The sequence below is a fragment of the Bombyx mori genome, chromosome 19 (genome assembly GCF_030269925.1).
Source record: "Bombyx mori chromosome 19, ASM3026992v2".
In the NCBI taxonomy this organism is placed as follows: domain Eukaryota; kingdom Metazoa; phylum Arthropoda; class Insecta; order Lepidoptera; family Bombycidae; genus Bombyx; species Bombyx mori.
The window spans coordinates 3,511,821-3,526,776 of NC_085125.1; the positions used below are offsets into that span (position 1 = coordinate 3,511,821).

At 40.2% G+C, this 14,956-nt stretch overlaps 1 protein-coding gene across 1 annotated transcript; it reads right to left on the reverse strand.

Moving 5' to 3' along the window:
• On the reverse strand, window positions 1–14,855 carry LOC101741742 (uncharacterized). The gene is made up of 17 exons (XM_038017783.2): window positions 14,208–14,855; window positions 12,935–13,111; window positions 12,243–12,420; window positions 11,983–12,162; window positions 11,338–11,514; window positions 10,711–10,829; window positions 9,140–9,281; window positions 8,126–8,196; window positions 7,436–7,655; window positions 6,522–6,713; window positions 5,567–5,664; window positions 4,476–4,595; window positions 3,116–3,274; window positions 2,458–2,535; window positions 1,855–1,926; window positions 808–984; window positions 1–124 (listed from the first exon to the last, which is right to left on the reverse strand). The coding sequence occupies exons 1-17, from the start codon at window positions 14,481–14,483 to the stop codon at window positions 53–55; spliced, it is 2,508 nt and encodes an 835-aa protein (XP_037873711.1). The 5' UTR covers window positions 14,484–14,855; the 3' UTR covers window positions 1–52.
• Window positions 14,856–14,956: the final 101 nt, after the last annotated feature.

A 14,956-nucleotide genomic window follows, 5' to 3' on the forward strand; every position in this document is an offset into this window, starting at 1 on the left:
TTTTATTAGTAAGAAAAACATTTTATTTTATGAAACGTTTACGCAACAAACATTAAGGTCCCGGTAATTCGTTGTACCTAACAGGATAAGTTAACTGGTTGCCTTTGTCCCAAGAGTACAGCTCCTGTGAATGTAATTTTGTGTTTAGACTCAAATATTTATTAATATTTATATTATTTAACATTAGTCAAACTTGGCCCAAACCACCTTGCTTGGCGATCTTTGCCTTCAATTTGATTTGGTCGCTAGCAACTTTCATAGGATTACCCGCTGGGCCAATCGGAACATAAATAAAGAAATCGATTTTTGTACGTCTAATAAATTGAAGAAATATGTTGAAAACTTTAGCATTCTCTGTTTCTTATCATCTACGTATGTTTCAGGTAGTAGATAAGTGTTACGCGCTGGGGTTCGGGATAAATAAAAATTCTATCGAATTACAGGTTAACACTGTATTCAACACTTAGAACACTTTAAAACTCTCAATTCGCTTTGCTTCAGGTGATCCGTTTGCTGTTTCGCTTCGAGTAATTCCGATCACTAACTGACTGCGTGCCATCTCTGCAACCCTTTTATAGCCGATGCCACATCCCTAGAATTATCGAGAATATTCCACACATCTCTAGTATTGTGTTTCCGCTATCTGACAATAGATGGTGTTGTACTTCTCGAGCGTTCTAGGTACTACTAGATCCTTCTATATTCGTTAGATTATTCGGCGATAGATGGTGTTACTCTTACCGGCGTAACAATAGTTAGGACTAAAAAGAAGTAAAGTCAAATCGTCACCGGAAACACTGTACTCACCTTATGAGTGTGGTCATATCCTAATTGCGTGGTCTTCCGAAAGGGATTAGTGAACTGCAGCGAGACCTCAACCGGCTTACTCCGGTACAGGTCTATGGCAACTGTCACCTTACTGTCTCTGTCAGTAGCGGAGTCTAAAGCGTACAGTACACCGCATACTATGAACATTTCTCCTACCTAAAACGAATACTTATGGTTTAGTTGTATGGTCGTTGTTAAAGCCATATGAGGGTATCGGTAATAGAAGACGAAGCAAAATCAATCGCCTTAAAGTGACTTGACCTTAAACTTGACCTCGATAGTAATATATCGTCGAAGTCGTCGTGGCCTAAAGTACAAGACGTCCGGTGCGTTCGTGTTGAGCGATGCACCGGTGTTCGAATTTCAGGCGGGTACCAATTATTCTAATGAAATATGTACTCAACAAATGTTCACGATTGACTTTCACAGTGAAGGAATAGTATCGTGTAATAAAAATCAGACCAGCAAAATTATAATTTGCGTAATTACTGGTGGTAGGACCTCTTGTAAGTCCGCACGGGTAGGTACGACCACCCTGCCCATTTCTGCCGTGAAGCAGTAATGCGTTTCGGTTTGAAGGGTGCGGCAGCCGTTGTTACTATACTTGAAACCTTAGAACTTAATGTCAAGGCGGGTGGCGCATTTACGTCGTAGATGACTATGGGCTCCAGATACCACTTAAGACCAGGTGGGCTGTGAACTCGTCTACCACTACAGCACCTAGTCAGTATGATGGCAGTGAAGAACGTAATAAAGTTTTATTATGTCTATGACGCACGAAAACCAATCACGATAAGAATATTATATTTAAATTTTGATTCATTGTAATATGTCTCGCAGATACGCGTGATAATTTATAAGGTCAATTTTCTTTTAATAATTCTTCTAGAAACTACTAAAGAGGTCGTCGAAGAACAAGTTAGATTAAACCTAGTGATAAAATACTTATATACTTTTAAACATCACTAGGAAGATTCTGATTGTGGTTTTATCACATGGATCATCAAAATATATTATAATACTCACTTGTTTATGATTAAGAGATATATTCCATACGTAATCAATGTTTAAACTGTCTTTATTTGGGTCGAAGCTCAACTGAAATAAATGCAAAACATATTCTTGATACTAGACCATGAAATCATGTAACTAGTAATTATGACTAGTGCTTATCAAACAACAGCAAAACATAATAATGAAACACCAAATCTTAATGCGAGTACACGTCATTTCGGATCCTCCCGATACTTTTAGGTACCTCAAGCACCGGTCATCGTTCTCGTCGAACCCGACGCTTGCGACGAAGGGCTCGACGAGTAAATTAACCCTCAGAAACAGCCCACTGAGTTTCTCGCCGGATTTTCTCAGTAAAAAAGTAAAAAGTAAGGTTCTCGCTTCGATCGTGGCTGATCTCTCTGTCTTAGCGATCGTCAATTTGCTTTATGGCCAGTCGGGGCGAATGTTGCCAGACCGCGAATCAGTCATGCGTTCGGGTTTGAAGGGTGTGACAGGTATTTTACAATAAAACCGAGACGTCTTTTGGATGACGTAGCCCGTATTAGGGTACCATTCGATCCACAGGATCGTTCGGGTTTCCCTTCTTCATCATCTAGGTCTGGACTTACTTACCTTTGCTACTGCTGTGTTGTTGGAACTTTCTATAGAGTAGATGGCCCATAGTCCGTTGTCGTCAGCGCTAAAATCCACCTGAAAGAAGCAACTTGTAGGACTACAAAGATATTTGCCACATGTAACGAAATCATGTTTTGTTCACGTTAATCGAATGGTGAACAAGCTTGGTGCTATTTCTGATTAAAATATTAGTACAAATTTGTCATAAAAAATAATTTGGTCTTTTTTTTTTATTGCCCTTGTAGGCAGACGTGCATACGGCCCACCTGATGGTGAGTGGTTACCGTCGCCCATGGAACTTCAACAATGCCAGGGGCAGAGCTATGCCACTGCCTACCGGTTGGTTGGTTGTCTGTAAAGTCGATTTACGGACGATAGTTGTACGTGATAACGTCAGTAGCAGAACTATTCGAACTGCTAGCTCTGACGTCACGCGAGAAGAGAGATAAATGTGTCACTAGCCAACGCTTCAGCTGATCGTGCGTCTCTGTCGCTTATTCTGCGCTCTTGCTTGCAGGCTCAGGCTCTAAGCGGAACGTGACACTTTTTCGTGCGTGCAGCCGGTGATTACCGATTTACAAGGCGTTGTCACGTCAAAACTAATATCGGGTAAAATTAAATTTATATAAGAAATTACATATAGCTCTTTATATACCTGGTTATGTTGTGAAGTGTACAATCGTCCATCAGCGTACGGAAGATGTGCTGATTTAATTCGGCTCTGTGTGAGGTCGTATCGGATGATCTCGCCCGGTTGTCCCGACTCGTTCGCTTGGTAGAAGAAGGAGCCGCCGTACACAATGTGCCCGTTACCCTGGACACAAGATGTTTGCCATAGCAACCAAAATGGAATAAATAAATAATAGTTTAAAAAAACAAAAAAACACGCTTAATATAAAATTTAACAAAAATTTTAAAATAAATTTTATTAAATTTAAATTGAAATTAGTGTAAAAAAATATATATTTTATTGTAAAAAAAGCGTGGGGTGCTTTTTAAGATATTATTGATAATAATATAATAATTCTTCTACTCATATCTGTCAGAAAAATATTTATAACTTTTATTTGTATTTATAACTTATTTAGTTGAATTTTATATAAAGCGTGTTTTTTAGTTTTTTTAAACTACATATTATTTATTTTTCATTTTTTAGTCGAATTGCAATTTCAATTTTTTTTTCAATTTTTTTTTTAATATTGAATTGTCATCGGTCCTCGATAAATCTACAAAGTTTGAATGAAATCTGGCCGTTTAAGGTGGGTCAAAATCGCGTCTAAAGGAGTCCATTACAAACATACATACAAGTGTAGCTAATATAAAGCGTGTAAATTTTTTTTTTTTATTATGGTTGGCTTACTGGTGGCCCGGAGGCCTTTCCAGTTTCACCAGAACAGGTGGGCGAGCAAAAGCTCAGCCAGGAGGGGTGGGATTTGCTAACAGCTACCCGAGCGCCTCCGAAGGAGACCTAACAGCTCAAGAGTAGCTGCTTCGCGAATGAATCTACTACCGGATCGGAGTCGCGACCCGCTGAGAAGATCCGGCGAGAAACTCAGCGAGCTGATTCATGGGTTAGGTTGCACGGCGAACTCTTTGTCGAGTTCGACGAGTACGGTTACCGAAAATTTAATTGTCTTCTTCTTCTTTTAGATAATTTGGCTCCAACGCCTTTGGCATTGATTTTGCCAATGTCAAAGTATTTACAAAAATGACAGGTGCTTAGAGAGGGAAAAAATTACTAAATCTAAATACAAGTAAATTTGGTCGGTTTTTCCATACGCGAATCTGTGGTTTTAAGAACAGCACAAACAAATATATGTTAGACTAACTACTTTAGAGATAAATATTATTAGCAGATAAAAATTTACACAGAATATTTACATGTTTAGAATAGACTAAAGTTAATAAACAATTAATATTAATAGGTCGGGGAATGTCATTGGGAAGGATATCAAATTTAATTGTCACGATATTCGGAATTCTGTACATGAGTTGAGCGTGGTTTTGAAACTTACGTAGAACGGTTTCTGTAGTTTGTGGAACTCGTCGACGTGGTCCGATTTGAAACTGGCTTTGTTCCTGTATTCCCGGAGGCGTTCTATGTCATTCTCTTGTGTAGTCCAAAGCTTCTCTCTCTAAGGGAGATGACAAAATGCAGCAAATATAACTGTATTATATTACGACAAAATTATTTATTTATTTATTTTTTATTGCGTAGATTGTTGGACGAGCTCACAGCCCATCTGGTGTTAAATGGTTATCGGAGCTCATAGACATCTTCAACGTAGATGCCGCCACCCACCCTTACCTTAGAGATATTAGTTCTAAGGTCTCAGTATGTTGCAACGGCTGCCGACCCTTTAAACTGAAACGCATTATTGCTTCACTGCAGAAATAGGCAGGGTGGTGGTACCTACCCGTGTGAACTCACAGCACGTCCTACCACCAGTAATTACGCAATTAATAATTTTGCGGGATTCATTTTTATTACACGATGTTATTCCTTCACTGTGGAAGTCATTCGTAAACATTTGTGAAGTACGTATTTCATTAGAAAAATTGGTACCAGCCTGAGATTCGAACACTGGTGCATCGCTCAACACGAATGCACCGGACGTCTTATCCTTTAGGCCACGACGACTTAAAATTCCTAATATAAAAGAGAGCCAATAAATAATTATCATCGCGATAAAAGGATGCAAGGCATACATTATTAAGATAGGACAATGACTTATGAATGTAAATGGATTTGTTTTGGGCAGTATTCATTACCTTAGACCAATGGGTAGCTTGGTCATTAAATTCAAAGATGACCTTTATCTTTTTCATCTGTTAATAAAATTGTAATTGCCATTGCTCAAACTACAGACCCAGATCAGTTGAAATTTTTGGGAGTTCTCATTGTAACGCTGAAGGTGGTGTTTGTCTGGACGTTACATTGGAAGTCCTGAAAGGAGCTACCAGTACATCAGTCTTAGCGTCTACATCAATCTTAGCGTCTAGCGTCTTACAATTCCCTACGCTTTCGCTCCCACGGGGTCAGATATTTCGAAACACATCAAGTCGACGTGCAGTGCTGGTAGCCGTCACGTCATACCAAAATTACCTGAACATCTGTGGCATTAGAATCCCGCAGCCAAGCGCCGAAGAGTTCCTCTTTGTAACGATGATAGACCGGTTTCCCAATTGCGTATAGTTGGCAATCTGGATATCAAAGTGTTATTGGCATTGTTAAACACATCCCCCAATTGATTATCCTTTTGCTGTGTTTAATTGTACAGTCAGCACTCTAGTAAATATAAATTGGGCAAAAGTATAGGATGTGCGGCAATAGTTATACAGTGCAGGTAAGACAGCGTAAAGTCAAATGAAATTCGAAAAATCAATGATTTTTGTTTAATTGTTTGTACATAGTTTGACCTTAAATGATCAAATGCTCAAACACACGCTGCGTAACATTTGTTTGTTCCGTTGATTTGACAGATAGTTATGGTGAAGACAGTAAGTAGCCCATCGATCCAGATATGTAGGCAAAATATAACTATGTATATTTATATTGTATATCAACCCACTGGCAATATCCACTTTAGCCGTAACCACGGCACTTGCAACATGCCGTTATATCGGGAACTCATTACTCGAGAAAATCGTTGTGGAAACCCGTTAAATAAGTGTTTGTAAAAGTAATTTGAAACCTACAAAACGTTCTCAGAAGATTTTGAGCAATAGAACTATGAAAAAAGTGCTCGTATATATTATAGTAGATGATGACCGAGCCTCGCTCGGTTTTTTTTTTGATAACGTCATCTTGTTTTGTCTTTAAAGCGGTTAGTTGCCCTCAATTAAGAAAAATAGTATTATTGTTCGCCAATAGATGTCGGGAAGAGTTGATTATTGAAAACACGAATAAAACAACATTTTCTGAAAATAAATCGTAGCTAGATCGATTTATCGCCCCCGAAATCCCCTGTATACTAAATTTTATGAAAATCGTTGGAACCGTTTCCGAGATTCAGATTATATATATACAAGAATTGCTCGTTTAAAGGTATAAGATTTACTGGTGTTCCTCCTGGGTTTGATGTAAGTGGTCGTCCCATTCATGGGCGTGATGAGGAGTTGAGCTCGATCGCACCGTGGACAGGTCGGACAGGTCTGAGTCAGACACGGCTCATCGTACGACGTCAGGATCGGCGCCCTGGATCCGTATTCTATGGGCTGCATCACCTGTGTTGGCTGATTCGGCCCTGGGTCTATTGGGAAAAGGTTGATAAATTTTAAAGTTGGAATAAATTTTTAATGGTGGTAAGACCTCTTGTGAGTCCGCGCGGGTAGGTACCACCACCCTGCCTATTTCTGCCGTGAAGTTGAAGAGTGGGGCAGCCGTTGAAGTTATAACTGATACACTTGACAACAAGGTGGGTGGCGTATTTACGTTATAGATGTCTATGGGTTCCAGTAACCACTTAACACCAGGTGGGCTGTGAGCTTCGTCCACCCAACTACGCAATTAAAAAAAAATTAAATAGAGTAGAAATGTAATAAGGTGGGTGGCGCATTTACATTGAGGATGTCTATTGGCTCCAGTAACCACTTAACACCAGGTGGGCTGTGAAATCGTCCACCCATCTAAGCAATAAAAAAATCTTACCTAAGCTGATAGCCTTGAGAGGCTATGTCAGCGTTATCCTAACGTGTAGGTGAGCTCTCGGGGCTCAAACGAGGGGGCGTTGCTAGCACTGGCTCAAGCAATTGCAGTGCTTTAGGCAGCGAATTGGCTCTGGCCCTGGCATTGCTGACGTCCACGGGCGACGGTACCCACTTACTGTCAGGTGGGCAGTATACTCGCCTGCCTACAAAGGCAATAAAAAAAACAATCTACCGTCGGATCAGAAACGGGACCCACTGAGAAGATCCCTCGAGAAACTCAGTGGGCGCATAATTAATAGATAGTATTCGATGTATATATACTTACACATCAACCGAATATCTCCTTTAATAGTCTGGTTTTTAAGTTCATTTTTGGCGACGCAGCTGTATTGCCTCATATCATTGTCTCTAACTCCCAGAATCTCGAGGGTCATAATCCATCGCCACGTGTCTCCTGTAGGGATCACTTCACTTTTGTATCTGGAACCTTCGATTGTCACACCGTCGCATTCCCAAGCGAGGACCGGTTCTGGCCAAGCTTGTATCTGCAAAATAAAAAAGAATGTTCTAGAATTCAGTTCAGCTTAGACCTTGGGTTGTTGTGGTCTAGTTTGAGAATCGAGGTCATACTCTCAATTGAAGGGTCTTGCTTGACCTTGAAGATTTTCAATCGTAAACCAACAGGATAACCGGTCTCATTGGAGCCCTCGGCCCACTCTTGATGCTTTTAGACTCTTCAAGCACCAATCGCCGTCCTCATCGATTATGGCAAAGAGTTCGACGTGTGAACACAACATTGTTTCTCGTCGGATCTTTTCAGTGGGTCGCTATTCCGATCCGGTGGTAGATTCTACAAAGCACTGCTCTTGCTAGGGCTAGTGTTAACAAACTCTCTCAGGTTGAGACCGTGAGTTCAGCTACCAGCCAGAGCGTAGTTGGCCTTACTACTACCACCGAATAGGTGGGGGAAAAATAATAATGTATAAATATATATTTAGATGCTCCCAATTCTCACCTCGCACTCGATCTTGGCCGTCTTGTTGAAGACGTATACAACGTTGTTAGGAACTCGAATGAAAGGGCTGACTGTAATTTAAAGTTAATGTCTACGATCAGAATTGTAATATAGGACATACTCGAAGCAAAGAGAATACATTATGCCTGTATTGCAGATTTGAGTCTGAGATCTGGTGACTTCTATTTAGATTTTTCAGACTTTACGTAGCTTTAATGACTTTTCGGAAAGGGTCATAATATATTTATTATGTTCTGAAACATTTAAATGACATTTTTGATCAACAATCTGTCAGCCAGTCTGTCCGGGAAAATTAAAACTGTGGAGCATTCGAAACATCCGAAGTAATAATTTGAAAACAATTAAGGCAAGACTGAACCTTAAATGTTGTTGAGATTAAGTCCACGAATGGCGAAAGCCGATGGAAATGGTATTTTTCAATTATGTTAATTTTTGTGAATTTTGTCATCAGACACTTTAGCGTTATGCTATTTATTAGTGTTTCCAATCACGTGATAGATTCTGCGAAGCACTGCTCTTGCTAGGGTTAGTGTTGCCGACCGAGAGGGCTGGTGGTCGTGGCGCCGACGACCGCCAGTCCGGCGTCCCGAGGGGGAGGGTGATGGGAGAGATGTGCTCCGCACTAAAAGCTTCACTTTCCCCCCTTTGCCTTGTCATGAGTTCTGTCTCATGCGAGGTTTGGACGTTGGTTGTTGAGCGACAGGAGGTTTTAGTCAGTTCGACTCTGACATACCCCGCCCAGTATCCCCAGAAAAGGGCGGAAGTCCGGCGATTTCCTCCTGACCAAAAAAAAAAAAAAAAAGGGTTAGTGTTAGCAACACTCCCGGTTTGAATCCCGTGAGCTCACCTTTTTTTTTTTTTTTTTTTCTTTTTTTTTTTTTTTTTGTTGCCTTTGTAGGCAGACGACTTGACCTACAGACCTACTTGTTATGTTGACATAGCCTCTCAAGGCTATGAGCTTAAGTAGGAAAAGAAGGGGTGAAAGATACTAACAGTGTACTTCGACATCAGTGGTCTGGTTGACGGGCGGGAGCATTCCGTTGTTGGCGAGGCAAACATATTTCCCCATGTGCCACCTCGACACCTTTGGGATGGTGAGCACGTGCCCGCTCACAGACGCATCTCGCCACGAACCCTGAGGAGATAAAAATAAACACCTTTTGAAGTGAAAACTTCTTTAACATCGTTGTGATACGAAAGTCGATGTAACGAAAAAGCGACAGTAAAAAGAGACAGACACATAAATTCATAAGATTTAACGCGGGAGAAAATGAGATAGGAAGCATTATACAGTGTTTCTTATATTCGTGATTCTCTTTATGCTCTGCTTCGTACCGTATTTTCTTATTTAATACATTGTGAATAAGTCTAGAATCTAGTCTAGTCTATCTAGTCTAGAGCCGCAGACCGGGCTCAGTGGTGTAGATTGGGAGAGGCCTATGTCCAGCAATGGACGACTGTGGGCTGTTGATGATGATGTTGATGATGATGAATAAGTCTATGTAATATATACGAATAAAATGTAAAATAATTATCAAATTTTGTGTCACTATGATTATTACTAAAATCTACAATTATTCTATTCCTGAAATTTTAAATTAGTCTCATTATCTGGAAGCCAAACTTTTTGGAGGTTTCACTTCTACTACGTGTGAATTGCACACATGCTTTTTTTTTCGACGGTTGGACGAGCGCCCGGTTTGTTTCGTGTTAAATGGTTACCGAAGCTTGTAGAAGTCAAGAACGTAAATGCCGTCACTCACCTTGAGAGATGAGCTCTAAATCTCAGTTTTATACTACAACAGCTGCTTCAGTTTTCAAAACAAAACTAATTCACAGCAGAAATAGGCATGGTGATTGGTACCTACCCGTGCGGCCTCACAAGTGATCAGTAATATTAAAATTTTCTGAAGGCTTGATGAATTGTGTTAATCCAATAGAGCGTAAAAAAATTATACAATTATTATTAGTTTAAATTGTTATTTGGTAAAATGGCGTCAAATAATTTCCAGGGGATACAATTCTGGTTCAGACCCTGTAGTTTGGTAGCGACTTTTCCATCAGGACACGAAAACGTATTCCTTATCTTATTGCGTATGTGGTCGGACTGATATTTGCTTAAGAATTACCCAGAGACCCTTAAAGCCATTCTCTAAATTCTTGCGAAGATGCCTGTAGTAGCGTTTTGGTCTAGGTAGCCATCGCTTGTTATGAGCTTCTGTAGACACATCAAGAGGTCTTCCAGACATGAATTAGAGAAGCTCATAATTGCGGGTCGCATAGAAGGCAAGCGCGCCTTGGGCAGAACACCAGCCAGATGGTCAGATCTAGCAAGAGAAGCACTTGGTGGTAGTCTGTACCATGCGGTCCTTGCTACCCATGATCGAGCACAGTGGAAGAACGTCACATGTGGTCGCGATCCTCAGTAATGAGGGAACGATAGAAGAGAGAAGAGAGAGTCATCGCTTAAGATGTCGATTAGGAGTGTATTTAGTGCTTACTTTTCTTTACAGGTAAGCATTGGCTACGCTACCAAATTATATTAATGCTGGTCTGATGTTTACCTGTATGAGAGCTGTGTCGTCATATCTTCGCCACTCCACCGAGGGCTCTGGTCGGCCCATAGGGTTGCAGCTGAGGCGAAGTCGTTCACTCTCACGGACTATTACGCGAGTGTGATCCTCTACAAATGAAATACAGGTAGTTTAACACAATACCTCCATTGTGTGACTGCTGTTTGTGGCTACCTAGCTCCCAGCCTCAGTAACCGGTGCGGTATTTTTTAATACCAGCTAATTTAATAAGACGTCTGGTTAGTCTATAGAAGTTTTTTTTTATAGCTTAGACGGGTGGTCGAATTAACAGCCCACCTTGTGTTAAGTGGTTACTGGAGCCCATAGACATCTACGACGTAAATGCGCCACCCACCTTGAGATATAAGTTCTAAGGTCTCAAGTATAGTTACAGCGGCTGCCCCATCCTTCAAATCGAAAAGCATTACTGCTTCACGGCAGAAATAGGCAGGGTGGTGGTACCTACCCGTGCGGACTCACAAGAGGTCCTACCAGCAGTAAAGTGTCTGCCGTTGCGGGCTCCAGTAGTAGTAGATTCATTACGATGATACGGTACGATGGTTTCGTTCATCATGCGGTCTATCCTATCAATCTTTATCTGGAATTTAAGTAACATACGTGCAAAAGTAGGCGGTATGAACAATTCTTTCTCCAGGGTATTGTTGTAGATAGACAGCCCCGGTCTCCCGGGAGCTCCGTCGCGTCCATCATTACCACGTTGGCCTTTGGGTCCTGTGGGTCCCTTCTCGCCTTTAGGACCACGGATGCCTGGGGGTCCTTGGGCGCCAGGTCTACCTGAAAAAAAGCTCGACAGTTAATCTTGGGTTAATATTGAGTTAGGTGACAATATTGTGATGTATGTAGTTTGAAAAAGCCACTGTTTGAAAATTTTCAGTAGCTAAGTGAATTTTGACGTTGAGTTCATTAAAATGACTAGTAGTAAACGTAAACTTAGTTTTAATCACAGTAATATTTCAAACAAAAAAATTTGAAACGGTCTAAAACTGGATTTAGCTGTTTATAATTTGTCTTTTGGGTTTCAAACGGGTTCTTTGTTCTTTTCCCGCAAAGTGATATTTGGTATTTATATGTGTCAATTCACATTATAATTCAGTACTTTGGTATTTATTATATTAAAATAATTATAACTCATATAACTATAGGTATTTATTATAACTCATTAATCGCCTATATTTGTATTTTTTTTTATGCGATACTTTAACTATATGTCTTTGAGTGGAGATTTTGAATGAAACTGCTTACCGTCCTTTCCATCTTTTCCGTTTTTTCCAGGACTACCGTCTTTTCCGGGCATGCCATCACGACCATCTTTACCCGGAGCGCCATCTGCTCCGTTGCGACCAAACATCCCGTCGAGCCCAGGTTCTCCAGGAACACCGTCTCTTCCATCTAACCCTGGGTTTCCGGGAAATCCTCTTTCCCCTTCATAAAAGACAAATATGTTTGTAGGTTCAGTAAAAATTAATGGATTTGCATATGAAAAAAGTGATCGTCTTTCTTACCTTTTGGCCCTGGTGGTCCAATAGGTCCTCTCGCTCCTCCATGACCGGGAATTCCTGGTGCTCCGGCTTCCCCTTTATCACCTTTAGGACCTGGGACGCCTGTTGGCCCTTTCGGACCTTGTACACCCGGCGGGCAGTAGTCTTGAGTTGCTTTACAGAATCCTTGGACCACTTTATACTGAAAACACAATCCGTCAGTTTGGAGCGTATTTTGATTTAGATATCTTAAACTAAATTAATTTTATGCTGGACAAAAGACGATTATGACCCTTTATTAGTTTGTAAGTTTCTCGCAAAGTCCTTTAGTTATTGTTCTAAAGTTTTAAGCGTCAGTTGAGAAGAGATCAGTAGCGATGGAAGAAGACACCGACCAAAGAGGATGAATGAGTGGATAGCGGCGTGATTGTAACAATAAATTACAACCCACAATGCCAAAAACAACGACATTAGTAGAAGACAGCTTCTAGAGCGATATAGTTTAGAATAAGTGTGAGGTAATATTTCTAATATCTTCCTTAAAACTATGCTTTCAGATTTTTCGCCGATAATAAATTCTTATTTTATCAATGGAATTTTAGCTAAGTTACTCGCAATAAAACAGACCTTTTTATTTACCTGGAATCTACAAAGTGAATTATTTTAGAAGCTCCGTCGATTTTCTTAAAACATATCAAGGAAAACAAACAAGTTACCGGTACTCGAGAGTAGCTCGTCAGCCAAACCCATGTGTCGTCACCAGGCGCTGGTCCCTTCGCTCCAGTCTTTCTCATCTCTATGGCATCTTTCTCTTCTAGTTCAGGTCTCATTTTAGGATTGAAGAACTCCACGTGAGGCGTCACTGTGTTGTCTTCCTGGACGGCCGATGGTTTCTTTTTAGTGAAATAAAAGTTTCAGTTAGTGATCGAGTTATCTGGTCAAATGTACTTATCGTATCTATGGACTCTTGATTATAATTGCGTGTAGAAGCATATGATCTCTGATCTGAAGAGAGTTTATTTTCTTTGTGCCTGTTAGTTGGATTATGTAGGTCAATAACCAAACTGAGTTCGAGTCCACAATGACAAATAAGGTTGAAGTCTCAATTCCACTGATAACTGGTAAAATCGGATTACAAGCTTCGTGGCAGAAATAGGTAGGACCTATTTGAGCGGCCTTGCATTATACGCTGCCACCGGAAATAGGACGTACACACAATACCGTCTTTACCATAAGGGCACACGGGGCCCGTGCCCAGGGCCCCCATTCTCAGGGGGCCCCGAAAGACCGACAATTTCTCTCACACGTTTATTCTCAAAACATTTTTGTTGGGCACATTAAACTTTTTTCACAAATCAGTAATCAGAAGGTATTTACAAGGCATATACTATGCCTATAATAGAAGATTTTGCTAACAGAAATCCTGAAAGAAACCGTTATCGAAATCGTAACCAAAAAACCAGCAGCATTCTAATATCATTAATGACATATTATATCATACTGTATTTGATTACCTATAATAAATGGTCATACTCAGTAAAAAAATGTTATTATAATTCGCTTTTTTAACTTTCCAAAAGGGCCTCAAATTCTTGTGTGCCCAAGGGCCCCATCCTAGTTTAAGACGTCCCTGCATACACATACGAGATAATATCGAGGACATTAAGACCGCGAATGGATTGTAGTTCTAACAGATCATACCTCCCTTTTCTGATAGATAATCTCGTAGTACAGTTATTAGGAATATTAATAACCCGCGAATTACCAGGCAGGCCATACAATATCTATGTTATCGGTGGTAACAAAATATTAAAAATGACTGTACCACAGTTTCATCTGTGAAGCTGGATGATGGAATATGTTATGGTGATGCCACGAAGATAGCGACTCTACCTAGATCCTAGCGATAAACAAACGCTAATAGAATGGCATGAATTTTTATAGAATTGAAATTAATGCAAATAAACAAAAGGTATCTTCTGAGCTCACCAGCATAGCGTCTCTTTTTAACCGATGTGAAGTAGTTCCAGTGAAGGCCGAGAGATATGCTTCAATTTTCTCTTCTAATTTATCATCTAGAATATTTTCTAATACGTCTCTAGCATTACCATTTAATTTATCACTACCACTTTCCTTCTCAACATAATTGTAGGTGTGTACTAATAATGATAACACAGCACAGACACATGCAATTACAGAGATTCTGAAGCAACAAGGTTTCTCTGTTGGTAAATCTGTTGACACTTTTCTTTTTACGGTTCCCATATTGTTTTAACCATTACTTCATCGATATTCATTTATCTTTTAATCACCAATTCAAATTAACTCAAACTTTATTTCACTTTTTAAATAACACATTCATTAATTGCGCTCGACTGAATTATCGAAGTGAATATTGAGATATTTTGAATTCAATGTGTCCAACCAAACTCCACTCCGTAACGTATGCTATTAGCGTGAATTCAGAAGCAACAACTGTATATCGGTCGCCTTATCGACATATAATCCGAACCAAAACTGAGCTTCCTGTGCGATGATTGCACAACTCGCTATGGGTCCCGATAAACTGACAATTGAGGCTATTAAACCGGCCGGTTAAATCAGACAATCGACTGAATGTTTGAAAGACATGCTTCGTTTATAAATACGCATTAGTCTTTATGACGTTTGAAGGTATATTTATTCGGGTCTAGCTGGTCATTGTGGTTCAAGGACTTTGCAAATGCAAGGGGTAATTT